The 26,852-nt window shown below is 39.8% G+C and overlaps 3 protein-coding genes across 10 annotated transcripts in view; 2 read left to right on the top strand and 1 right to left on the bottom strand.

Annotated features, from left to right (window-relative positions):
* The first annotated feature begins 1,045 nt into the window (after positions 1-1,045).
* LOC306827058 (putative ferric-chelate reductase 1) lies at positions 1,046-7,365 on the top strand. 2 transcript variants are annotated; one of them, XM_079348690.1, is made up of 7 exons: positions 1,046-1,213; positions 2,202-2,305; positions 2,511-2,717; positions 4,440-4,550; positions 4,952-5,096; positions 5,338-5,496; positions 6,140-7,365. In XM_079348690.1, the coding sequence occupies exons 2-7, from the start codon at positions 2,204-2,206 to the stop codon at positions 6,190-6,192; spliced, it is 777 nt and encodes a 258-aa protein (XP_079204816.1). In that variant the 5' UTR covers positions 1,046-1,213; positions 2,202-2,203; the 3' UTR covers positions 6,193-7,365. The 2 variants fall into 2 exon arrangements, with proteins under 2 accessions (XP_079204816.1, XP_079204817.1); XM_079348691.1 differs by having other exon boundaries at positions 1,113-1,132.
* Positions 7,366-7,767: 402 nt separating this feature from the next.
* Positions 7,768-13,662, bottom strand: LOC306826418 (heterogeneous nuclear ribonucleoprotein C-like). 4 transcript variants are annotated; one of them, XM_079347741.1, is made up of 9 exons: positions 13,508-13,662; positions 11,689-11,798; positions 10,011-10,243; positions 9,801-9,873; positions 9,274-9,324; positions 8,984-9,162; positions 8,745-8,864; positions 8,465-8,625; positions 7,768-8,374 (listed from the first exon to the last, which is right to left on the bottom strand). In XM_079347741.1, the coding sequence occupies exons 2-9, from the start codon at positions 11,691-11,693 to the stop codon at positions 8,267-8,269; spliced, it is 930 nt and encodes a 309-aa protein (XP_079203867.1). In that variant the 5' UTR covers positions 11,694-11,798; positions 13,508-13,662; the 3' UTR covers positions 7,768-8,266. The 4 variants fall into 4 exon arrangements, with proteins under 4 accessions (XP_079203867.1, XP_079203864.1, XP_079203865.1 ...); XM_079347738.1 differs by having other exon boundaries at positions 10,011-10,279; positions 13,508-13,660; XM_079347739.1 differs by having other exon boundaries at positions 8,751-8,864; positions 10,011-10,279; positions 13,508-13,657.
* Positions 13,663-16,164: 2,502 nt separating this feature from the next.
* Positions 16,165-26,852, top strand: part of LOC306827262 (uncharacterized protein) — a 28,645-nt gene continuing 17,957 nt past the window's right edge. For 2 of the 4 annotated variants that reach the window (XM_079348965.1, XM_079348963.1), the window contains exons 1-4: positions 16,225-16,399; positions 17,536-17,712; positions 23,458-23,679; positions 24,902-25,038. In XM_079348965.1, the coding sequence (XP_079205091.1) occupies positions 17,603-17,712; positions 23,458-23,679; positions 24,902-25,038 (469 nt within the window). In that variant the 5' untranslated portion in view covers positions 16,225-16,399; positions 17,536-17,602. The other 2 variants (XM_079348964.1, XM_079348966.1) reach the window with 2 other exon arrangements.

Below are 26,852 nucleotides of genomic sequence, written 5' to 3'. Positions count from 1 at the left end.
GGGGAAAACCGATAGGATGAGTAACTTGAAAGGAATGTGACATGATCACAATGTGCCATTAGCTCTTCACGATGCAATGACACCTAACAGTCCGGTTTCTGTCGTCCCGGATCATCAGCAGGCAACAACACAACGTTTGTTTGAGACCATGACATTGATGATTTGATATCAAGAGAATAATTTATACACAGATACAGAATGAAACAAATCCATCTTTATTCTTTTTTAAATCCTATTTCTCATTGAATATTTGTTTTTTTTACACTTTTCTTTACTTGACTGTATTTATTACACATGGCAGGTATTTTTTTTTTTTGATCAAACTTTTATGGATATTGTGTAACTTTTTTTTTTAACTTTTAAACTGTTTGATTTACAATTGGCATTGTTAAACTGCATCAACTCCATGTTTTATACTAATAAACTCCATTCTTTATTGATAAAAAGGGAAAACTATCATTTGAATTTACTCACTTCAAACTAACAAGTGCAAACAATCAAATAAAAGCAAATAAAAGGCACATAAAGCTGAAGCAGACGGTGCAGGGTAGACTTAAAATATAACATGAAATACTCAAATTAAAAATAGCAAAATAGATCAAGTAGAATAAAGATAATTGAGTGAATTGTATATAATGTCTTAAAACAGACCCCCTTCAGCTACCAATGAGCAAAGAATCTTCTTTAGGCTAATGTGACAGGAAATAAGCAATCAACAAATCAATCATTATCACCAGTTTTTCCTGCACCTGTATGCATTTTGCCTGGATGTGCGCAGAGCTGCCATATCTCTTTTGATTGGTGTAAGATAGTTTAGATTTAGTATATTTCTCGCTTTAAACATATCATTTTAGAAGTGTTGCAGTTTTTTCTTTCAAAGATACAGAGGCTTTTTTTTTTAATGAAAACTATCCCCATTCAGCAACTGGAAACATCAACAATCACGAAGCGTTTTTCATTAGAAATCTATTCCTGCACCTTCAGGCATGCAGGTAGTCTGTCAGTAAGTCAGGTGTTTACATATCAGGCCACGCCCACTTCGCGATACCGCCATCCCCACGCCCACATCTTTCCTGCATCATCGCCTCTGAGTATCAGCGCTGATGCTTGCTGATTTAAATCGCTCCAGCAGGTCTCCATCACACACAGACGAGCAGCAACAGCTTAACAAAGAACTTCTCTGCAGCTCAGCATTCACACTCTCACAGCTCAGGTGAGTCTTTAGGAGGGAAAACAGACAAATCTCATGTTTATATTTGGACTCATTATATGTTACTTGTTTATATTTGAAAGACTAGTATTCATGTTTTTTTATAATTTATTCACTATTTCGTTATTTTCCAAGTTTAATTAAGTGATATGCAAGTATTTAAAGGTTTTTCGATGTGTTACAGCATACAGATAGTCATGTTTAAAAAGAGCTGATTCTCTTTATGTAAATGCTGAACACAACTATAAAGTACAGGACATTGTTATTCTTTATTTTCTCTCTGTTCCACAAAATATTTTAATCTTTTATTGTGGTTGTTTTTACACGTGTTTAATAAAACTAAAAGAGGCAGTATTTTAGTATTATTATTATTTATTTTTTTAAATTTAGGTTTAATAATGTTGCTTTTATACTTTTATTTAGAGATAGAAAAGTCGATAGAGTCAAAAATTGGGGCGAGAGAGAGAGAGAGCGGCCAAGGGTTTGAACCCGGGCCGCCTGCTCAGAGGAGGTTCAGCCTCCTTAGATGGGACGTGTGCACTAACCACTAGGCTTTCAATCAATCAATCAATCTTTATTTATATAGCGTCAATTCATAACAGGTAACAACTTTCAGCGCCTCTTGAGTTAGTATTGTTCTGATTTTCCCACTTTTACACTTAAGCTCAGAACTGCTCATATTTCTGCATTATTGTATTAATCATTGAGTTTTTAAAATGGAGATCTGAAGATGTGATTGAGAAAGTTGAGTTGATGGCGTCATTGTACGCCTTAAGTCAATATGTTGAGGACTTAAGTGGAGCCATAACGTGACAGATGGCTTGGCAACCCAACAAAGACACATCTTAGTTATTTAGTAAATGTGTTCTTTCGTAATGATTCATTAAGATCTTGCCAGAGAAGTTTGATGAATGTTTGATAAATGAGACTTAATCTGTCTGACCTTTAATCTCTCTTTGTCTTTTGCTTTTTTGCTGTGTCATTCTGTTAGGGATGGAACAAGGATTGATCCTGTTGGTTGCTGCGGCACTGATGGTTTATGTGGCGCCAGGTGTACAAGGAACAGCCCATTTGTCATTCTCCAATAACACAGCGGTACACTCACACAGTCTCTTTACCACAGTCTTGACCTTGTGTACTTTCAGCAGATTACCTGTGAACATTTATACATGATAATAAACAAACAAAAGACTTTTACTCTTCAGAATATCACTGTCTCAACTCCACTTTGGGAACCACTGATTTCAACCATCGTACTTTAATGATCTGGTTTTTAAACTGGGATTTGTGTGATTTCCAGGTGAACGTCACACGGGATGGTTGTGGAGTCGCAAAACTGTGTGTGGAGACGCCAAATGACTGTGATCCATCTGCAAACGACAGCTGCCTGTTTATGTCTGCAGACGCCGGCACTCCGATGGCTCCCAATGGTACTAACCTGAACATGCAGCTCAGAGGGTCCTCCCAAGGATACGTCGCAGTTGGACTCACTATGGACGCAACGCAGGTAACACACATTACAAAGTAAACGTTCAGTCCCCTAAAAAGAACAGGCCAGAGGCTTTAGAGAGGACATCTTATCTTCACCATGTGAGGAAGTGAACATTCACAGAGACTAAATGTCCCTCTGTTAGGCAGCAGTGTTATAATGAGCCACATGTACGTGATGGACCAGACCTGGATCATGATATCCTATACAACATGGTCGTTATATTATCCACTGTTGCCAACAACATAGCCCCATTAAAAATTATGGGCTTGCTTCTTTATTTACAGAAGCAAGTCCTTTATTTATTTATTGGAGCTCGGTCATTGATTCAATATTGACTGTTCACCTGCGGTCATTAAATATACCTGCAAACAGCCACCTGTTGAATAGGACGTGGCCAGGTAACAATGACTGACTTAAAACACATTTATTTAGAAGATAAGGACGGCTTGAATAGGCCATTAAATAACTGATCTTAACCATTACATCGTACATGTGTGATCTGACGGGTGTTTAAAAACATCTTGTGTCCTTCATGGCAAAAGAACTCGGCTCAGTTTCATGTGGGAGCTGTTTTACGAGAAGGAACCTTTAAAATGAACTTTGACAGAGTAAAATATGACGATTTGAGGAGGGAACCATTACGTTTCTGCTTTATTTCTGCATTTTTATGCTCCACAAAAATAACACAAACTTTCGTTTTATCCATATATTACATTTCACCTGCTCGGACAAACTCTGACATTCATTATGTTGAAACCCAAAGCTTCCTATCATGATCAAATATTTTCCTCGATCAGTTTGGCTCATTTTTTTGAAACCATTCTCGAAACTGTAAAAACAATTTTCAGAGTCTTTTTATTAGTAAAATTTGTTATTGCCACCAAAATGAAAAGTTGTTTCATCATCGTTGTGTGAGCCGATTGGTCAAAAGTCTTTTTTTTCTGTCTTTTTGATGTTTTCGTCATCATGTCAGTCAACAGTAGTTCTTTCTACATTTTAGTTGACACTGACTGATTTACGGTTCATTAGAAGTATTTGTGAACTCACTGATTGCTCCTTTATTCTGTGTCGTTCTAACCTTTTTCAGATTCAGATTTAAAAAAGGAGCTCAAGTTTACTTGGAGAAATCTGTACTGTACTAATACAGCAGTACACATGCATGCATGTGTACATGCAGTAAATCTGTCTGTGTAACAATGTGTTACATGTACTGTAAAAGGAAAATGCCCCAAAAATGACATCTGTGATGTGTTCCCAAGTTCATTACTGTCAGCTGGCAGCTCAGTCGCCAATTTAGAGGAGTAGTAGAAAGTAATTCAAACTGCAAAATTTACATTTTTGTATCAAGTGAAATAATTCAATTTTAATTCAGGTGTCTAAAGTAAAACAAAAAATACAAAAATGACAGCAGTTCAAACAAAGGGTATACTTTGTAAAATAAGTTGGCACATGAAGATTATCGTGCAAGGGTTGACCTTCCAAAAAGAATTAAACAACTTGGTATGAATGAACAAAGACATCAAATACATATAAACAAGGAAGCAGACGTAAGAAAATAACGCACAAAGACTCCAACAGGCAGACCAAACAAGAAGGACTGGAAACTCAACACCTGCCTGGACTATTTCATCACCTTTTTTCTTCTTCTTAACAAAGACTCAGTATGGTGTCAGATTTGGTCACAGAGAGATTTTTAAGGGACGCCGTCTGACCCTTTCGTTCTGTTTGTTTCCTCAGGGTTCCGCCGCGCTTTTTGTCTGCGCTCAAAACAGCTCGAACAATGGCTCCTTCTTCTTCCGGACAATGCAGAGAAACAACACCAATGGTGCGCTCACCCCAGTTGAGACGGTGAGGCCTTTACGTTTACCATTTGGATCTGTCTGTCAGTTTGATCAAATTCACCGTATTATATCAAAGAAAGGATGAACATTAAATCCAATGCATGCATTTGTAAAACCATTTGGTATAAAGAAAGCATCAACAATGTGTGATAAAAAAACAAAAACATCTTTCGAATATAAAATGGGTTTCACCAATGCTCAGAAAGGGAATTGATTTAATTGTCTTAAATATTAGATCATTAAACTTGGAAAGACTTCACCTTGACGTAAAACAGATAAAACAGGCTTGTCCCTGATTGGCCATTATTCCTTCTGTAAATATGATGTTCTACCTTTACTTTAGTGATGCTTTATATTCCTCCTGTGTGGCTTTAACCACGTCTTTCTTCGTGTCACCCGCCATTTTAGAGAGTGAGAGAAATTCGAGGCATGGTGCAAGGCAACATCATCACCTGTGAGTTCGAAATCCCAAATGCCAACGCCACCGCCATGAGGGCTACTGATATGTCCACCACCTTCCAAGTCCTCCTAGGGACTGGACCTTTAAATGGAAGTAAGTGAAGACACAAAACAAAAACAAAAACCAGAAGTAAACCCCAAACATACTTTGGTACTTTTTAAGATGCTTGAACTTTACTTGAGTTTGAGAACGATCTGCTACCTCGCTTCTACTCAGGGGCAGGATTCAAGCAGAAACCCTTAAGAAATCCTGATTTGGAGTTGGTGGTTTTGATTTTTCTTCTTGAATACACTTCATATTATTATGTCCAATCTTTCCTCTTTTAATTTTTTAGATATGCTCGGAGACTTTAACGTCACCCTGACCTCTGCTTCGCTGAACCTCGCAAACCCGGTCAGCACCATGACCACAGCCGCCCCCACCACAGCCGCCCCCACCACAGCCGCCCCCACCAACACGACTTCAGGATACAGTGGAGGAGCCCACTCTCATGGTATGTTTCCAAATATTTATATTTTTGACTTTTACAATTCAGATGCAGAAGGTCAAGAAGAATTTGTCTCCAAATGTAACAACAGAGGCTCTATCATCAGAGCCACGAATAAGACAAAAGGAGCCACTCCATTTGATTTCACTGGTCTAAATGGTCAAAGACAATGTGTTCAGTTTTTCCTTCAGTGTGCAGCAGACCAGCTAAAAAAAAAAAAAGTTAACTACAAAAAAACAATAATCAGGAGAAAATATTTTCCTTAGTCAAGAGTCAGAATTTAGTGTGACTTTGGTGTTTCTGTGATTAATCTCCTGGTATACAACTCCAGGTTTCTCCAGCACTTCTCCGAGTAAGATTCAGGCCTTTTAGTTTCTTTCTCTGTCCATGAGATCTTTGAAAAGTCTGTAAGCTGTGTGAACAGAAAGATTGAGGGCAGCCACTAAATTTTAATACTTCACAGTTAGGTATTCACAGAATTGTATAAAGAATATTCTAGACATTATAAATAATGAGAAATCCTTCGAAGACATTTATGGTTGGATGGTTGGAATAAGGATTTCTGTACAGATAAAAGCTTCATATCTGAGAATGTTTTTTTTTTGCAGTTGGAGTTTTCTGATCAGTGTTTTGTTTCCTTTCCGAGCAGCAGTGCTGACCCTCCTGAGCGCCCTCTCACCACTCGTCATGCTCAGAGCCTAAGATGTTCATACCAGCCGGGCACGATGAAGACGCTGATGTGCTGGATTAACGCACAGCAAAAAACCGAGTGTCAACCTGATGTATAGAATATTTTACTTAAAAATCTTTGATGTGTTGAAAGTATTTTGTGTTTGTACCTGATTTATATATAATAATCAAAGCGCGTTTTGAAAGCACATCTTGAGGAGTTATGACCAAAAACATTGTGTGCATAGCAGATTCAGGTATGTGACTCCAGGTTTGCACTGGTGCAAACCACCAAAACTCGTCGACCTGGCAGCACAAGCAGAAACTGTTTCAGTTCAACAAGTTTAAGCTGTTTAACAGAACATCTTGGCAGATGAAATGCCACCCAACCCACTTCACAAATGTTGGTTTTATTATGTGAATGTAACACTTGATGAAAGGAGTGTAAACAATAAAGCTCCACCAACTCTGAAGTTATCATTGAATGGTTTAAGTCTTTGGCATGCTTTCCTCTCTCAGTACAGATTCTCCTGCATGTGCCGAAACTCGAGGTCATCAGATATCACACCTGTGACGGGCAGGAAACCGTCTGATTGATAAACACGGAAAATTGGGACAATCTGTATTGAATTAATCTTTAACTCTCTCTTCGGTGTGACGTTTCTCAAAACTGCATGTGACCGTTTAAATGTTATTATGAGGGCAGTGATCTAAACACGAAGTGTCAAAAGAGTGCTTTGAATCAGACAGCAAGTCCTCATATCTAAGAGTGTTTATGACGTTAAATATTTCACCAGGAGCATTTACCGAAGTTTGAGCTAAACAAAAAAAGGGTTTGGTGCATCACAGCACAGTTTGGCAACCTGTCTGCGCAGTTAAAAACCAAACTGATTAATTCAGGCTACATAGAAAATCCAATGGAGGTAAACAGCACACATCCCTGCAGGCCACTTTTGTTTTTGAACTGGCGACTCTAAAGCAGTCAGTGACTCATCCCATGTTCTACATAACGAGCTGCTGCCCTCTGCTACGAGGTTCAGAGTTCCTCGTTGTCGACGGAGAAGATTTCTATAAAACTTTAAAACAGAGGCACATATGACAGATATGCACTGGAAAATAACTTTGCTGTGAACTGATATTTTAAGAACCTGATGTTATGTATTTTTTTTCTGGTTATCAATAAATACATTTTGTGTTTGATGTGAATGATTTTGATTGTTCTTTATGAATGCAGAGCTCAGGACAAATTTCACCTTATGGGACAATAAAGTTCATCTTGAGTCTTGGTTTCCTCTCTAAATGAACTCTACTTACCTTCAGGGGCAGGTTGTTCACTTTCAGGATCACAAATTAAAGGAGACAACTTCTGCACACCTGGATGTGACAGCGGAGTGATAAACTTGTAGCTGATGATTGGTTGGCTAGACGACATGAATACATCAACATAAAGTCAGACCGTGTCTCTTTGCCTTTAAGGATCACTACTGACACCCTAACTTTTTAAATATCCAAGTTTTCCTTTTTCTATTCCTGCGAAACTTTTAGGCACAAAATCAAACGACCGGATCGGCCACTTTTGTTACTTAACAAAACAGAAAAAGAAGAAGATCCATTTCAACATTTTATTGCAATTTATTCCTTTACAGTTAAACTGAAACCAAATAGTATAAAAAACTGACATTAACATACGGACACACAAGGTCAAACAAACACACCGATGAGGGAAGACATACACACTGAGCCTAAAAACGGTCTTTTGCAGCTGAACGTTCGTCCTCGTGTTAAGACATGTCCGTCGAGCTGTCGCCTCTGAGAACATCACACCGTCCGTGTTTCCACCTTCTCTCCAAGACCAGTGATGACGCATAAAAACACAAACCTACAGCTAGTTCGTCCTCTTACAGCGATACTGGACAACTGGCCAAAGTTACAAAGAAAAAAAAGATCTGCTTGAGGGACAGTGGAACAACAGAGTGTGTGTGCACCATGCTTCTGTGTGTGTGTGTGTTTGCTTCTTGTATCTACAACATGAGTGTTAAAACAGGAGTCCAACTTCCTACACGGAGCCGTGTGTACGCTGCATGCGTTCGCGTGGTCCTCCCTTCCTTTACGAGTCATCCTCGCCGTTCACGCTGTCGCCATCGTCGTCGCCCTCCACGTGCTCTCCTTCCTCCTCCTCGTCATCATCTTCGTCCTCCCTCTCCTGACTCTTCACCTGCAGTGCGTTAGAGCGACAAATGCGTTCAAACAAGGTCCAACATGTGGTTGAACAGGATCGCTTCATGCCGAGGTGTCAAAGCCTCACCTCTTCCTCTTCCAGCAGGTCACCTTCGTCTTCCTCCTCGTCATCGTCGTCCGAGTCGTTCATGCCCTGGCTCTCTCGGTCTCTCTTCATCCCGTCATCCTTCTTGTTGCTTGGGTGTGGAGGAGAAGTCACCTCTCCTGGCTCCGTTTTAATGCTCTTAACTGAGACAGACATGGAGGCGCGTGATTATCCGGCGAATCCTCACGAGGCAACTTTTTAAAATCGCTACATTTAAAACGACCTCTACAAATCAAGTGTGCACTCAAAACTGTGTACTCACACCTACCCGACTTCTTGCTGTGGTCCTTCTCCATGCGCTCCAGACTGTCCAGCAGGTCGTCCACCTTGCTTTTGATTTGGGTCAACTCCCGCTTGATGGTCTGCAGCTGGTCCACTTTCACTGCAGAGACAAGAAGAAGAAAAAGACGTCTGGATGGGCACACGGAGCGGGCTGTGGGCTCAGCGGTTTCTTCCAGAGGAATCCTCCACACTTTGCTAACACTGAGTGGAGATGCTCACTTGTTCTGGAGGAAGAATTCCTCTGGCTGCTCTTGGAGGAAGAGGTGAAGCTACTCTTGGTCCGCCTGCTGCTGCCGCCGCCCCCCCCGCTGACGCTGACCCGCGGACGCTTGGAGGGGATCACGGCCCGGGACAAGGGGGGAGGGGGAGCGGGAACACGGGACGGGTACGAGTACATTCTGGTACCAAACACAGAAAGAGAAACGCATGACAATCACTGGAATGACTTGGTTGTTTCAGTTTACGTACATGGATCTGAATGCAGAGACAAAGTGAATCATTTTACTCACCGATCGTAATAATCTCTCTGAAAGTCGTAGTCGAGCTCAAATGAGGAACTGCTGTTGAGGAAGGAGAAAAGAGATGATTTCAGAAAACATGGTGAACAATGTCATAAGTTCTTCATCAAATCCTTTTTAAACTCTAATATAATGCACTATTTATATTTTACACCCTGCTATCTCGTACTGTGCAATAAGAAATCTGATGTCTGTTTATCCATTTAAATTTAGTATGCTGCAAACTGTAAATGAGTCCTACCACACATATCCCACCTTCTGTTAACTAGGGTCACTCTTTTCTTTATTTTTTTGACCCATACTCTTGTTTGTTTTTAGCTGTGTGCACTTTAAGGTGAAGCCAAGTAATCTTGTTGTACAATTTGTATAATTACAATAAAGACATTCTATTCTATTAAACTTAACTTCAAGGTTTACACTTTTCATTCTTGTTTCTATCTCTGGTTTGATTCCTTTTGATTCTCCGGCACAGAGAGCAGATCCTGTGGAATCCACCAGGAAGTGTGTTCATGACTGACCTGTACATGTCTCCAGCTGAGCGCTTGGTGGTTTTTGATCGGTGTGGTTTGGGCTCCCCTGCCAGGTTGATGTCTGAGGGAAACAAATCACAGAAAAATACAGAGACGTTACGATCCAGTCCCTGTACTGTAAATACCCAAACCAAACGTTTACATTGCTGCTTTAAAGAACCCAAACCAGCCCTCTGATGCGAATCTCTTAGTCCTTACCCAGAACTTGTCCAACAATCATCCTCCCGTCCTCCCCGTTGACAGCAGCTCTGGCGTTCCTCTCGTTGGCGAACTGAACGAAGGCAAAGCCCTTGTGGACGGAGCAACCTACGATTTTGCCGTATTTGGAGAAGATGGCTTCCACGTCGGCCTTGGTGACCAGCAGGGTGTTGAGGTTTCCTATGAAGACCCGGGAGTTCAGGGAGCGTGGGTCGGTTTTGTTGGTGACATTACTGGCGGCCATCAGGCTGGAGGTGGTGGGTGAATGCCTACCAGGGAGACAGACACACACACACCCCCGAAAAAATTAGTGACAAACAACTCTTAAGTGATTTTACTGTCGTTGGCTCAAACACTGGAGTCTCCTCGGCTGTGGAGGCTACGATAAAAAAAAGAAAAGGATGAGGGGCGGACATTATCTGCTTTCTTTCCTGGGAAGAAAAAAATGTTAACATTAAAAATACATGAGCACAAAAACATAAAGAGAAAACTGCACAACGATGTGGTTTCATTTGAGGCTATCTTTTGTTTTTTTTTAAACCTTCAGGAGACCTGTGTCAAGCCCGTCCTAAACGCATCACCTTCTCATTACACGCAGCTGCAGCTTTTTACCTTTCCTATCAACGACCACATTTGAGGTCTCGACCACTCAAACTGCAGACGGCTACGAATACAGCAGAGCTACCAAAACATCCACTTGGATCAGTTATTAAAGAAGCAAACGCTGAGAACTAGGAGGGAGCAGTTCTCTGTTATTAATGCTGCATGTAAAATACACATCTATGAGAAGAGACTTCCATCTACACTGAGGGTCAAACTTAAACTGGATGTAATGGGGCATTCTGCTCATCAGCGTTGAGACGCGTAACTTCGAGGTCACTTAAAAGTAAAGAAAAGTGTTGAAACACAAGCACTTTGATAAAACGATAAATACAAGTGGTGCTTGTGTAAAACTGTGAGCTGTGGTCCGAGTGGCATATTTCTATGTTGATGTAAATTTACACAAACTTGTGTCGATGATCATGTAAGGACTTTCTCTTCCTACATTTGCTATGCGTTTCTCGTGAAATGCCTCATTGTAAGGAACACATGGCATCCCTCATTTCTGCCTAACTCACAGAAACAGGATAGGCGTCTGCTTCCGAGGTTTTGAAATTAAATCCAACCAGGGGTTTCTAAATGACACGTGCCTGCCTCTCCTTTGAGCGGTGGAACTTCTGTTCACAGTTCAGATGTGCATTACTCGGTTTCATGGGCAGTTTCAAGTTTCGTGTGCTTTCGAAAGGGTGGAGGATTTTTCAATTCACTCAGATGCTTCCTCGTGTTCAGAAAAAGATTTTTTGTTGTTGTTGTAATGCACCATTTGACACCAGCAGAGGACAGCATTGTAGCTACTCTGATAAGAGCATTTCATCAGCAGAGTTCTTGAAGAACCAAGCATCCTGTATACAAATTTACTGGGGTTTCTCTTCTCTTGTACACAATAAGCATGTCATTAATCTGCTAATCGACTGAGGGAAGGATTGGGAGTATTTAATGCAGCCCAGAGCCTTGTGGGAGTTTGGAGATTGGGAAGTGCGCCCCGATAAAGCAAACATGAAAACAGTGGTGGCATCAACAGTATCCCCCCCCACGCCTCTGGCTGTCAGGTGGGGGGGGTCGAACATTCATCACTCACTCCATAGCGTCTGTGTGCAGGGCTGTCGTCTGTCTGATGTTTGACACTGTGGAGCTGGGATCAGTTTGGGCTGGTGTCTCGACCTTCACCTTCACCCCTCACGATAAATACTGAGGTGACAGAAAACACACCTCAGTCAAGCCGAGCAGGGTTACGTTGTACCAAGTCTTACCTGGTTGGGGGTGTGTACAGGGGGTGGGGGGGGGGGTTAGTGACGAGGCAAACACAGACACACAAGGAAAACCTATCACAGCTAGCCACTAAGGGAATGAAACGTGACCACTTGTGCATTTTCATGTGTGAGATCTCATGCTATTCAACAAAAACAGAGAAAAGAGAAGGAAAGAACAGAAAGGAGCTTTGAATTTGTTTAACTACACAATGTGGGGTGTGTGAGTCCAGGTAGATCCACATGGACTCGTCTGATGTAGCTCTAATGGAAAAGGATTCTAGGTGCTCAGATAGGAGTTCATGAATACGCAATATGAAGAGTGAAAGTGAAGCTACATGCTTTCAACTAAAGAAGAGCAGGGGAAAGAAACTGTAGAAAATCATTAACATCCTCTTCTTTGACAAATCATTTCACTTTAGCTTTCAAAAGACTAACAAGAGCTTGATATTTTATAGAACATGTGACTTTTACATATCCCCCCCCCCAAAAAATAAAAATAAAATAAAATCATAATTTCTGAGGGATACACAGGTAAGGAACTACACATGTAATATCATACAGAACATGTTTAAGAGACCTAATGTTCAGGCACATTTGACTCAATGTCACCACAAAGGAAGGTGAAGAATTTGTACAATCAGCATTAAGTGTTGTCTAACATGACATCTACAATGATCCTGCAAGCTTCATTTTAAAGTGGCGTCTTACTGATAAATGTTCTTTATTATTTATCCCAATACAATTTACAAGTTGATATTTATTGGCTTATATTAAAATAAAATGACATTACGGGGCTTGTGTGTGCAACCTGAAGGCATGAGTTTATTCGTATACACAAACAGCCATAATACTTGTTCATAATGACAAAGATTTAATTAATAAAATGATCTTTTTTTTAATGTTATTCAAAAAAAAAAACTGGCAGCCCACAGCAGAAAAAAAAATATGGGAGGAAAGGCATGGGGGAAAGTCTACTCCACACAAAAAAAAATCCTTTTTGATTATCAAAAATTACCTAAATTCATCCACAACACACTCTCTGCCCGGACAGCGCCACTCAGAGGCGGCAGTGTGAAACACAGGCCCTGCGCTAGCCTGGCTCGGCTAACTTTAGCCAACAAGCAATTGGAAACCTTAACAAAAAAAAAATACACAGCACGAGACCAGTCCTTTCAGCGTGCAGAAAACAAAACCTGCACAATACGAATAGATTCGTCGATACACTGCAATTAAAAACCCCGGACCAGGATCATGATGAAGCTGGGAACACAAAACCAAAAGCCTCTGACGCTGCTAGCTAGAGCTAAGTAGTTAGCATGAGAAGCGTGCTAAAAAAACTAATTAGTTCCCCCGTAATGAAAAGTCTTCACAAACAACGCTAATCCCACTAAGTAAAAAAAAAATCGTAAAACTGTAACTAAAATGCATCCAAAGAGTTATAATTTCTAAAAAAAAAAAAAAAAAAACGTTCATGGAAGGGGGGAAGAGGGGGGAGCGTCTTCGAGTTAGGCCGGATAGCTCGCTCGCTAGCCGGCCAGCACATTTAGGTTCTGTCCGGGGAAAAAAAACATCGTTGAAAAAAAATCCAAAAAGAAAAGAAAAAGGAAGGAAAAATGAAAAAAAAAGGCTGAAAAATAAAATACTCACCACGACCTTTACCGAGTAAAATGTGTCTTGCGTGTTCAGTAAAAGCGTTCAAAGAGTTAGTCTTTGGAGCCAAGCTGCTTCTAGCCTCCGAGATCACGTGACCAGGGGGTGATGGCGCAGTACGCGACAGAGGCAGCTTGTCTTTGTTCGCAGAGCAGTGCGGAGAAGCGGGGTCAACGTCGCTAGAGGAGCATATAAAACGACGTGTGTGAACACGGTGTACCCCTGTGAATAAAACGAATTCATCACAAAAAAAACCTGCCCGTCGTTTCCATAGTTATATAGAAGAACAAAAAATGTTTGCATATAGCTCTGGTCGTTTCCCCCCATTTGTTTTTAATTATGATGTAAAGTTGTTAATAAGCATTTTATTGTCGCATTTTATAGTTAAACCTATTATTATATTCAATGTAATTTAATGATATTTAATTTATTGTAATCTTGACAGGAAAGCGATTTGTTTCCATTAACCAATTAAAATTAAGTCTGATAGTTGTTACATATGCGCTCAGCTGTGATTTATTTAGAACTTAAAAAAATAAAAACTTTTCGTCTATCTTGCTACCTTTGTAGTTTCTGAACAATATTTTTATTGAAGAAATATTCAAATTAAAAGTGTAGTGGATAACAACGACACTCATTCATCAATTTCATCAACAGTAATTTATTTGGTTTGCCTTTTTTGTCCCCTCTCTCCTCCAGATCTCATTTGTATTCCTATGTTTTTGTCTTTTTATTGTTTATTTGATAACCTTCTCTGTACAGAGATGCAGGCATTCATTCACTCACTGCACTCAACTCCACTGACGATCTCCACAGAGGCCATTCAAATCAACAAGAACTACAGAGTCCAAAGAGTGATTTCATGAAGGGGGTACTCAGCTCATCTAAAGTAACAAAAACAACTTGTCAGATCAGAAAAGAAATAGCAAATGAGACAGTCATATGTTTCTGAGCCTCTCCATTGTTAGTTTATTCACTCTGATATGACCTCCTCTTCGCCTCTGTTGAACCTGTAAATGTAGGAAAACATACAGCTCTGGATACTGAGTCTTGTGTTTTACAAAATGCACTGCACTGTTAATTCCAAGCAAGGCACAGACCTAATTGGGCTTCAAATGTAAAGACACTGTTATCGCAACAGTTTTATCAAATACCTGTTTACAGCCTAGCTTTTAGGCTGCAGAGTTATTGACTTGTTAGGCTATAACAAATGTTTTTTTGTTTTTTATTTAGCCCATCTTGTTTGGGATTTTAACTGAATCACAGAGTCACATCAACAAGTCAGTTAGGTTGTATCATTTTAAGAACATATACTCTGAAGTTTTCCTTCAAGAGTTTCATATGTTGAGCTGCATGTGTAAATTAAAGATGACCTTCATGTCTTCAGAGAAATACTTTTTTTCTCCCGTGAAAGAGGAAAAGTCTGAATAGATGGCTGACGTCCATTAATAATTACAGTCAATCATTTTTTATTGCCAAGTACATTCATGAGTATATAAATGTACAAAGTTATTCAAGCAGGTTGGCACTTCAGTTTGTTATTAATACATAAAACAAACAGCAGCTTTTGTTGTAGTAGTGTCATTTTGGGGCTAGATAGGCTGTAGGCTTATAACAACAAATGATAATACAACTTATAGGCCTATATCTTTATCACCGATATAAACTAAATAACGTTCAAACGCTTCAATTCAAACTATTGCCACGGAATTTTGAGCTTAAGACCAGCCGGAAGCCTCCATGTTTGACCTCAGGTGACACCTCTGCCCCACAACACCTCCTGCTGCAGGTGTGGGCGGAGTCAGATGTGGGCGGGGCTTCATATAACAGAAATACACAGGCGTATATAGGATAATAATGCTCAGATAGTCCAGAGCTGGATATCGCCATCTGCTGTATGAATATTAACACGTGTTCGAGGACAACATAATACGTGAATACATTTTTAATCTAAAAAAAACCGAAGTTCAAATAAGTTTATCGCGGCTAAGACTTGTATGTTGAAAGTGAAACATTGGTGTCCTGGCTGTGGTTTCACTAATTTACTTCAGTTTGCAGAAAAAATAGTTTGTTGGATTATATCTTATTTATGATAGAATTCACTTTAAACCTAGTTTTGGTTGTATTTGTACAGTTAGTGGCTGGGTTGTTGTGTACATTATAAGAGTAGCTAGACTATCTGAGCATTATTATCCTATAACATTATTTTACCAATGGGATTAATTGTGCTCGTGATGTAGGCTAGGTTATATTAGGCCTATGTTTGTTATTTCAGGAATTCTTCAGCCCCTTCTTTTAATTACGAAGCCTTCAAAGCTCCCCCAATTATAATTGTGGCACCGCCTTGGTTGGCCCTAAACTCCATTATACCCATGAGTCCATGCTCATTAAATCTTCAGCCTAAATTGTTAATTTGCGTTGGTTTAAATTGAAGTTTTTATTTGCCCACTAATACATCTGTATCCATTACATTTCTATGAAAAACAACAAAAGCCCTCTACGTCTTCAGGATCAGGCATTAACCAGATCTTTTTTTTTTTTTCATTAGAAAAGTAAAATTTATGAACACAAACTTTCATCACTTCCATGTCGCCTAATCCGCTGAGCTCAGAGGAGAGAGGCTGATCCTGATTTTCTCTCCCTCAGAAACCTTGACTGGCTGCACTGATCAGACCATTGTCAAACTTCTCCTCTACCTGAGGTACGGACGGACAAGATATAAAGCCTTTTATTGTAACTTTGTGTTTTTGTGCATATTTTTGGCGAAAGTTTTCACAGTATCCCTCCCATGAGACACGGATTATAAACTCGTTTTTCCCCCTGTGTTTGGTCTTGAAGGTGCACCGGTGCGTCCGTTTCTCCCGCAAGGGACACCAGTGGCAAATATCGGTGAGTTTTAACTTTCTTTACTCAGCATACAAGAGGAGCGATTGAAGAGTCAATGAATCCTCTTTTTAGGTAACATCCATACTTTGTTAAGCAGCCTCCTTAAAATCTGCCTGTTTTTTTTTGTCTGTAACTCCTCAGGGGTAAGGTGGCTTCTATCTCTGATATTCATAAAGTGTGGATGTTTTCATGTTCTTGTTTACATTGTTGACATTATGGCTTGTTCTGGCTTTTATATTTCTCCATTAAAGCTCTGGTAGATCAGTTTTAAAAAAGGAAAGGCTTAAGGCATAATGCTCCATCCTCTGTAATTCCCTGCAGACATCACTGATCTACTGACATGGAGGCTTCAGTCATAGTGGGTCTGGACTTTCTTCTTGACTCAAGGTGAAACAGAAAGCAAGAGATTTACTTCTCAGGAATGCTATTGCAGAAAATCCAAATCCTGCTGAGTGTTAATACCTCTAATTTTTTTTTTGTGTGTGTAAGTGGCTCTAAAAGAGTTTGGAGTTCCTACAAGGACACACTTATGAACTGTATTCTGCCTAATAAAGGTGTGTTAGTGCGAGCTGCAGGGTTAAAATGCAGTGTAATATGTTTACTGAACAGATGAGATTTATTTTTTTATAGACAGAAATGTGGAAATAGTTTTGTTGGATGCACACTGAGCAACACTAATGGACATATAAGTACATAGATTAAAAAAAAAACATTATCCAAAGAACATCAGTATTTAATCGTTATTAGCTTATTTTACTCTATCTTATCCACTCACTATCACACATTTTCAAAGGTAGAAGTTAGAGTGTCCAGAAAGATGTGACAGGAAAGCTGACATGGAAATATCTACATAAAATAAAGCATGACATGTCACTTTAAATCAGTTCTTCTGCATAGTTTACTCCCTGTGTTTTCTGTCCACTGGATTCCTGTCCATGTGCTAAATAACAGATACCTTGGACCTTGAATGCAGTGCAGTCAATATATATTTTAAAAAGTATGCTATATTAAAATGCTTTAGTTTTCTTTTTCGTTCAACACTTGATGTCAAATGCCAAGTTCCTTAAAGTTCAGGAGAAAGATGTTCTGATCTGATTTGTGTTGTTTCATGTTGTATCTTTTTTCTCTCTTCCTTATAGATGATAACAACGGGCTGACTGGACGGGTCAGAGGGGTTGAGCGAGAGTCGGAGGAGGCGTGTCAGCAATGGGGCGTAAGCTGGATCTGTCAGGTCTGTCTGACAATGAGGCGGAGCATGTGCTGCAGGTGGTGCAGAGGGACATGAAGCTACGCAAGAAAGAGGAGGAGCGACTCAGGTTAGATCTGAACCTCTGTGGTCTAAGCTTTAGACGTTTGTGAAAAAGGTCTAATACCGCCTTTGCTCTCAGTGTAACCTTATTCATGCAAACATGAGTCATTCCACCTATAACAACGGATCAAAACTGCTCTCTTCACAGACAAGGAGGTTGAGTACTCATGCTCGCTTTCACAACTGGTACTGCCATTCAATGGACTGATAACACTTAAATCATCTCCAATAATGAGCTGAGTGTTGATGAGAAGGTCATCCTATAAAAATCACACATTAACAGACTGACTTTCAGTAACTGTTAATAATATGGAGATCAGCGTGTATTTTCTGTCCTGCGCCTCTCCTCTGAAGTTTGTTCAACAACAGTGGACGGGAAATCCCCTCCCTTTCCTGTTGTACTCAGACTTCCTCAAAGCGTCGGTCCAATCCATAAATGCACGGACACAAAGACAGAATAAAATGCTAATGTGGGTTTGATCTGAGTCTCTTGGTCTGAGAGGGACATGGTACACAATAGTTGGAAATGCTCGCCAGTGTGAGGTTAGTCATAGGTTAGATATATCACAATGATGTCATTCTCCCCGAATGTCGTCCTCGTGCCCCTTATGTTATTGACCTACACAGCAACTTTCTGTGCTTTCTTTATCATTCAAAAATTCTTTTCATAATCTGGGGAACAAATCAGACGATAAAGCAACATGCTAAATAGACTTACCGGTAATGGCTGCGACTTCCTTCGTCACAGGAAGTCCTAATGATGAATTTGGCTCAAGGCGTCTGATCTCTACCACAAGAAAAGAAAATTTCAGGAAATGTTTACGTCAATAACCTGTTACAAATATAAAAAAAAAAAAACGTTTGAAGTGACTGGTGCTTTAAGCGACACCACTTAACTCTGTGTTGAATTAATATTATTTGGAGTTAAGAGTCCTCAAGGGTTGTAGACCTCTAGTGGTGCGACGGAGCAGTTTCATTTTCCAGGTTGCAATCTCATTAGTGTTTTTATACAGATGCAGGGTACACTTTAGCATCATCCATTCTAGCAAGCATCCTAGGTGAGAGACATTGGGCAAGATGCCACGCAGCTTTGAGAGCATCCTCTCCTCCGACACTGTCAGGGAGTCCAGCTCCACCAACACTATGTCGCTGGCCTGTCGGATCAGTTTATTTAGTGTGTTCCCTTCAGTCTGTTGCCCCAGCACGAAACAGCAACCAGGATGGCACTGGTCACCACTGACTCATAACACATCCTCAGCATCGTCCTGCAGATGTTAAAGGACCTCAGCCTCCTCAGGAAGTAGAGACGGCTCAGAGCCTTCTTGTCGACCAGTGGTGACCAGTTTTTCCAAGGTGAAATCGTGACAGTTAAAGTTAGAATTGAAGCAACATATTGAGTTATGTCCTTAATCAGTCTGTATTTGTCTCCACTGTTCGAATGAAGTTTGAAAAGAGTTAACTGGAAGGTTTGTGGTTAAGTTTCCATGTGACCAAAAGCGATTAAGTGGGGAGCTTTTTTCTTTCTCTAACTTAAAGTAAGCAGTGTGCTTACTTGGAGATAATCCTGTTGTTGTTTACAGCTCCAGGTGTGCAGGGACTCACGCTTACTGTTGGCTGTAAGAGGGAAGTTTTGATGCACACATTTAAATATATATATTTTTTTTTATAGGTTTGAAGAACAAGAGCGCTTTCTCAATAACTTGCCCAGCTATAGTGCGATGGAAACAACACAGTTACACACATCGGTTTCTGTACGCTGCTCTGACATCAGCGTGGTACTGTAAATGTGTCAGAAAGGTTGCAACCCGCGAGTTCTCCTCCTCTTGTTGTTCTATTGGTTCTGGTTCTGTTTATTCTTCCTTTCAATTTCTCTCCCTGACACACCTTTGGGAGCCTCGCTAAATGATAAACAGCGATCGGAGGGGAGTATGGGAAATGAATCAGTCCAGAGTCAAAGTTCAGAGCGGAATACAGATACATGAATGCAGTGTTGATTTTCGTGTTCTTGTTGCACAAGGATGCCTACGGTCACAGAGAACAACTCCTACTGTTGTCTGTGATCTGAGCTAAATCTAGCATCATCAGACTTGATGTTGTAAATGTGTCTGTAGGAAGTAGATGAAATATAAAAACAGAGCGGATATTGAACTTACTAAAATCTGCCTGTTAACTTAAAGGGATACTTCACCCATTTGCATGAAGCTATGTATCATTAGAAACATGGTAGTAGTGTTGAATGGTCGTGAATCCAGCCCTCATTTTGCCCTGAGACGAGAAAAATATGTTTTTCTTTGCTTGAAAGTTTTCTTCATGTGATGCAAAAAGCGTCATATTGCATCACATGAAGAAAACTTCCAGAAAAATGGTTTAGGATGACATCAACAAGATTCCTGTACCACCAATGATATTACAGTAATATCTATAAGACCTGCTTTAAATTCACTTCAGTGTTCTCAGAAAGTAACAGACCTATACACTATAGCTATTCTCACATATGAATAGAGACGAAACGTTGTGAATTGGTAGATTTTTAATATTCTGTTCTGTCTGTTTTTCCTGTTTTTAGGATGACTTTTAATATCTTGTTGGGGGCTGTCAGGAGAAATCTCAGGGTGAAAAACGATTTGATGAAAGTAGCAGTAGTTAAATTAAAAAACAAATAAACATTTAGTTAACCCAGCAGAAGTCGCACTGTGTCATGAGAGGGAATTTGTGATGAATCATTTTGTGGCTCATGAAGCACAATCTGACTGTGTTTGTTTGTTAATTCTTCCCGCTCACTGATAAATTTTCTGGGAAAAGCACTAGTGGCCATTTTCCTGCCAATGCACCTGATGATTAGGGGATTGCAAGCATGTGTTTCTGTGTTGTGCATGTGCACACACACACACACACACCTACACACATACTGGACGTCTCTAAAAAAAACTGCATGAACACGTTGTTGAAAAAATATTCAACCTCCACCTATTAGTGTGTCTTAATTGGACCAATTAAACCAAAACAATGTTTTTCTTCTAGAAGTCGATGGAGCCACAGACTACACGTGAAGATTTTAATAATGAATTGTTATGATACATGTTCTGGTGCTGATGAAGTACAATTGATGATTTGTTTCTGTTGGTAATTCCTTCAGCAGAACGACACGTTTTCCAAGAGAAAACCAAGAGGAGCTGCATGACTGCCAATTCACCTGATCACTTTATGATCGCTGACACGTGTTTCTATTTGACGCTAACGGGCATACAAACACACACACACACACACACACACACGCTGCCAGTTTGACATAACCAGCTCAAAGGATGAATTTCCTTTAATAGACACTACATGATGCGTATACAACATTACCATTTTCTACTTTATAAAACAAACGCTGAGGACTTCTCACAGATAGAGGCGCACATCCGCAGACATCACATCAGCTTATCTCAGAGAAACAGACTTTTTTTTCTGAGGATTATTGCAGCTGACACGGCTCGAGCTTCTTCATGTTTGCTCTGTTTCTGCGCCGCCAGCTACAAACCTCCTTCAGACGAGGCTGTGTGAGGCACAGAGCTGCACATACTGTAGAGTGGACATGTGTGTATCATGTTTCATACATATTTCAGATGATTCAGAGAGACCAGGAGGGATTGTTGCTTCACTGTTAACGTCATGGCGTCAGATTTGAGTCATAGGTTTGTTTCTAGTACAAACTGCTTCATGCACTCGTATTATGTTACTTTCCTCTTACGTTACTTTCTAAGTCTTTTGACACGAAGAAAATGTTTTTGTTACTGCAAAACTCCATCAAGGAGGCTCTCCTCTTTTAAGTGTTGTTTAATTTGAATTGTTGTTTTTGACAACCTGTGTTAAAAAGACATTTATACCCATCAACATGGGAGTTGGGATATTGTGAGAATGCATTTTGAAATTCAATTTCAACTTTGAAACTACAAATCTCTCTCTCTCTCTCTCTCTCTCTCTATATATATATATATATATATATATATATATATATATATATATTTATATATATAGACTTTTACTTCTTTCATCACTTCAGCTGCTCTCTCTCTGCCTCCTGAGGAAGGAAGGAATTATGAATTACCAAACAATGATTAGATGGCTGTTATTTCATCATCACTTTTGGAAAGACTGAAAAAAATAATTCCTTGCTTGCAAACTAACCAACATTTTGTAACAGCATAATCACTTTCCCTAATCCAGGATTTTACCCCAACAGGAGGGTTCATTTAAAGTGTTCATGCCCAAAACAATTGCATTTGAAACATACTGTCTTTATTTTAGGTTTGTCGACTGTGAGCATGTCGGCCTTTTTGACATGGCCAGGTCGGTAACATAGTTTTTAAAAGACGACAGGTGTTAACTATTTGGGGGTCCTCATTGTAGAAATGAATTCTAAATAATGATCAAATTCAATTATACTATAAACTGAGTCTCTCAGAAGGTGGGGTCTTTCTTATCGCGTGCTAACATACTGATGGCTTTCCATCATACAGCGTCATATCAGTGTAACCAAAGATGTCAGGGCACTAAACATTCATTAAATCATTTAATCATCATCATTTACCTTTTATTCATCCGGCAGGGAAACTGTTTTTCTAACCATTTTCTTTGTCTTTCAAACGAGTGGACAGGGTCAAGCTGCAGCCTCTAGTGTTAAAAAATGAAGCTAATGTGGACATGTGGACGAGTGTCCACTATTGAGAAACAGACTTGTCTATCTCCATGTGGCTTACACGCTTACCAAATATGAGGAAGTTCAGAGTTTACTGTACCAAACTGTACTGAACAAAACTGGACTGCTTGGTGGAGCTTTAGATTGATTTAAAACAGGAAATGGGAAACTGTGTGGACAACATTTGATATGTTGTAGGTTGAAGCTATAGAAATCATCATCAGAGAACTTCACATAACACATACTGTCACACTTCATGGAACAAACTTGTCGTCCAGCATTTTCATTCATTTTAAAATGTATCTCTGACAGCCTGATGGATGGATTTTACAATAAACACAATCACAGAAATAAAAGACTGTTGAGCTTCAAAATACTCCAACATGACGACATGTCAGAGTATATAAGATTGAAACATAAACCAGTTAAGGAACATAGAACAGAATTCAGTAGATTGTGAACACATCTTTTATATTGTTCAAAGACGCAGGAGATCAAAAATGGAGCTTAAAGAGGGTAATATTGGACTAACCCACCCACATGACTCTTAATGAATGATGACATTGCTCTAATGGATAAGTGTTAAATAAATAAAAGTTATTTCATTTGAAGGTAAAAGAAAAGCTTGAGCCAGAATCAGTCCTGCTGCTGAGGAAAACACAATGCTTCTCTTTAACCCTTACACGACTGCAGCACGGCGGCCTTTAAAAGGCAATGACATAATAAATCCTCAGCTTGGAATATCTTTATAAATGAGGATTTCAGCATTTTCAATCATCATTTAACCTTCAAATGATACTTAGGAAAGGCTGGATTGACCCACTTTGTAAAACCACTTTAATTTCTGCTCCATTTTCATTAAAAGGGAGGTCGAGGATCAGTGTGTGCTGTGCTCTATGTTGATATGCATTTTATTTGCTCGTTGTAACATGAATCCGATTTGTCTTAGGAAACCTATGACTGATCTCTCCAACTTACTGAAACACATAACCACTTCACTCTCTGTCCCCCTCTAACCATCTCCTCCTCTCTCTCTCTCTCTCTCTCTCTCTTTCTCTCTCCCCTCAGTGAACTGAAGCAGGAGCTGGACGAGGAGGGCAATCGCTGCCTCCTGCTGTCACGCCAGTCTTTCTTCAACCAGCGCTGCTGCATCCGCTGCTGCTCGCCCTTCACCTTCCTGCTCAACCCCAAGCGCAAGTGTCACGACTGCAGGTACAACGTGTGCAAGGCCTGCCGGATCTACAGCAAGCGGGAGAAAGCCTGGCTCTGCTCCTCCTGCGAGAAGAGCAGGTAAGGTCGCCGATAGTTACAGTGCAGTGTGTGTGTGTGTGTGTGTGTGTGTGTGTGTGTGTGTGTGTGTGTGTGTGTGTGTACATGGATAAGTTTTGGGATGAGAGGCTGTCGTAACGGTTATTAACAGTCTTGTCCTGCTTCCGGAGAGATGGATTTAGGACTTAGACAAAATCGTCATCAGGATATAGTGCAGAATAAAGTCTTCCATTGGCTGTTGTGTTTTTTCTGATCCGAACTCGACATGAAAGAGAGAAAGTGACTTACTTTGTTTTAGTGGCAGAAGAAGTGTGAGCGACAGAAAAGGTATGCGAAAAAGATTTTTGACCCTTTTTTTATTCAATTATTTGTTTTTCATGCAACATAAAAGTAAGTCTGAATTTATCACTATAAAAAAAGTATTTCTCACTGTACATATGTGCACATAGGAATGTTTAACATGTTGATGCGGTCATATGAAGTTTCAGCTGACCTTCTGCAGAGTGCGACAGGAGATCTTTACAGAGATGTTACATTTCACTATCATGATGTCTGATGCTCACTCAGAGACTGCAGGAACACACACACACACACACACACACACACACACACACACACACACACACACACACACACACACACACACACACTCAGCTCTCTCTGCTTCTCAAACGCACTGTGAACAGATGGTAACTTACGCCGAAACGAATATCTCTGCTATGTCCTACAGCTTTAAATCCCGAGCGCTCATCTGTGTCATCTCCTAATTAGATCTATGAACAAAAAGCATTTGTTAACACATCTGTTAATTATATAACATATGACAATGTATACAACCTACAACGCCTGAAAAACAAAAGTACCAACTAGAACTGGAAGAATCTGTGGATTTACTTCTTGAATTTGTATGTAATACTTCACATGTAAACACTCAAAATTACAAAAAAAAAATAACAATAACGGCAACAAAAAAATGTTGTTAAGAAGCCTTTTGAATATTTAAAATCTGGATCTGTTCAGCAACTGTTGAAGTCAAGAAAAATATAAGATATAAATTTCATATAAATATTGTATGTTTTTAAATTCAACATATAGACCCCGGTGAACATACACACATTAATCATCTGACCGAGCCTGAGCAAAGACTGTATACAAAGATGGATGACACGTCATGTGAAGTCAAATATTTGTTGCCCTGTGTTCTGACTGGCAGTGAAAGTGGAGCTCTGGTTTTCTCTGTCAGGTTGCTGAAGACACAGAACCTGGAGTGGTTCTACACTAATGTGAAGACGCGCTTCAAGAGGTTCGGCAGTGCCAAAGTGCTGAAGACCCTTTACAGGAAGCACCTGGTGGAGCACAGTACACTTTCTGAGCTTACAGGTAACACCCCGTTTCTCTCCACAATAAGACAAATCATATTCATTTGGTTCTCTGTTCTAACATACATATAAAGGGTTAACTTTAACTGGATAGAACAAAATGTTTGTGTGTACCAGGAAATGTTCTGGAACAAATAGATGTTCTTTATTTTGTGAGACCTTGTCAACCAGACTAGTCCTTGAATACTGTGGACAGAGGGGCGGCTGTGGCTCAGCGGCAGGGTCACATCTGATGTGTCCCTGACACTTGACCCCAACTTGACCCCTAGTAGAATGGATAGGGGGTGAATGGGTAATTGTGATCTGGGTCAAAGTGCTTTGAGTAGTCAAAAGACTAGAATAGGACAAGCTCAAGTCCATACACAAGTAGATGTCGATACAGATGTCGAGGACACAGTGAAAAAGAAAAACTGAAGTACGTTTGTGCATTTTTGCGGTTTCCTGCCTCGTCACCGTGTAGAACAGGAGCAGAGTAAAACAGGATTAAGCTCCTGCTTCACTTTTACTTCATATAACTAAATTAGATTACTCTTGTTTCTGCCAGAGTCACAATTTTTCATTTTTCATTCGAGCTCACTGGAGTCAGTGCTTTTTGTGTTATTGTCAAATCTGACTTTTAGGTCATTTTGCATCACAATGTTTCTTGTACTGCGCAGCATGAGAATATTTTTCAGGGAACCTCTAATCACTAATCAGGGTGCCAATAAGTACGACATGAAAAAAAGACAATATAAATAAACACATTACAGTCCCACAGCCCAATGGCCGTAAAATTTAAAAACATAATGAAGCATTTTGTTTGTACACATGATAAACTCCACTGCTGCCACTTTTTGTTTTGTTTTTTACTTTATTTTGAAATTAAATTGCAAATGTGAATGTTGACTTATTGTTGTACAACTCTAGCCCACAGGACATGCAACATGTCATCATTGTTCGCCTGTACTTATAAAAGTTAACATTATAGTAACAAATAAATGAGTTATATGTCAAAGGTGCTCTGATTATGACCCTTTAGTAGATCTAAAATCACAGCGTGGGGTTGTTGCATGCATCCATTGTTTTGTTCTGTTTTAAAAAACAAAGGTGGCGTAACAGTGGGGCTTTTATACAGCATTATTACAGAATCTCTGTATATAAAGGCCCATTGTACCGGTTTTTGGCAGCTGCAGTAAAAAAAATTCTTAAAACTCAATGTGCACAAGATTTTCAGCAGCAAACAGCAGATGGAAAAAGTGAACAACATGCAATCATTAAAAAAAAAAAAAAAAGAGCATTTAGCAGCACGAGCAGATCCGATCAGGTGACAAAGACGCCAGTTTGGGGTTTGCAGCTTGTTCCCACACGTAAGATTCAAAGTCAGTCCTTTTAGTCAACAGGATGAATGTTACATCTGCTGAGCTTAGTTACTCAGAAAAGCATTTTAAAAAGTGCTTATAGAGAAGCAGGATGTTGGGAAAAATAAAGTTAATAATCTTCGATAGTTCATCTATTTTAGTTAAAGTAAGAATTGTTTTCGTTTAATAAGTAACCTATTTAAAAGGGAGTGAGTATATAACACAGTCTGTGTTCTTGTTCTGAGAGACGAGTGTGTGATGACACTGATTTATTCGTTTTGCATGCTCGATGCTGCACGACACAAAAGCTGTTTCAGTCATCCTTTACTTTTCCACACTGTAAGGGGACTTCTGCTGTGAACAATCCTACACAGATGAAGCACAAGTACAGTCAGAGCTGTGAGTTTTACTGGAGCTCTCCAAGCTGCAAATGTATTCATCGTACTCCCAACACTTAAATAACACCGTTCACCCAGCA

The sequence above is a fragment of the Symphodus melops genome, assembly GCF_947650265.1.
Source record: "Symphodus melops genome assembly, chromosome: 7".
NCBI lineage: Eukaryota > Metazoa > Chordata > Actinopteri > Labriformes > Labridae > Symphodus > Symphodus melops.
The sequence above is the reverse complement of the archived record's forward strand: the minus strand, read 5'-3'. Positions and strand labels throughout refer to the sequence as shown.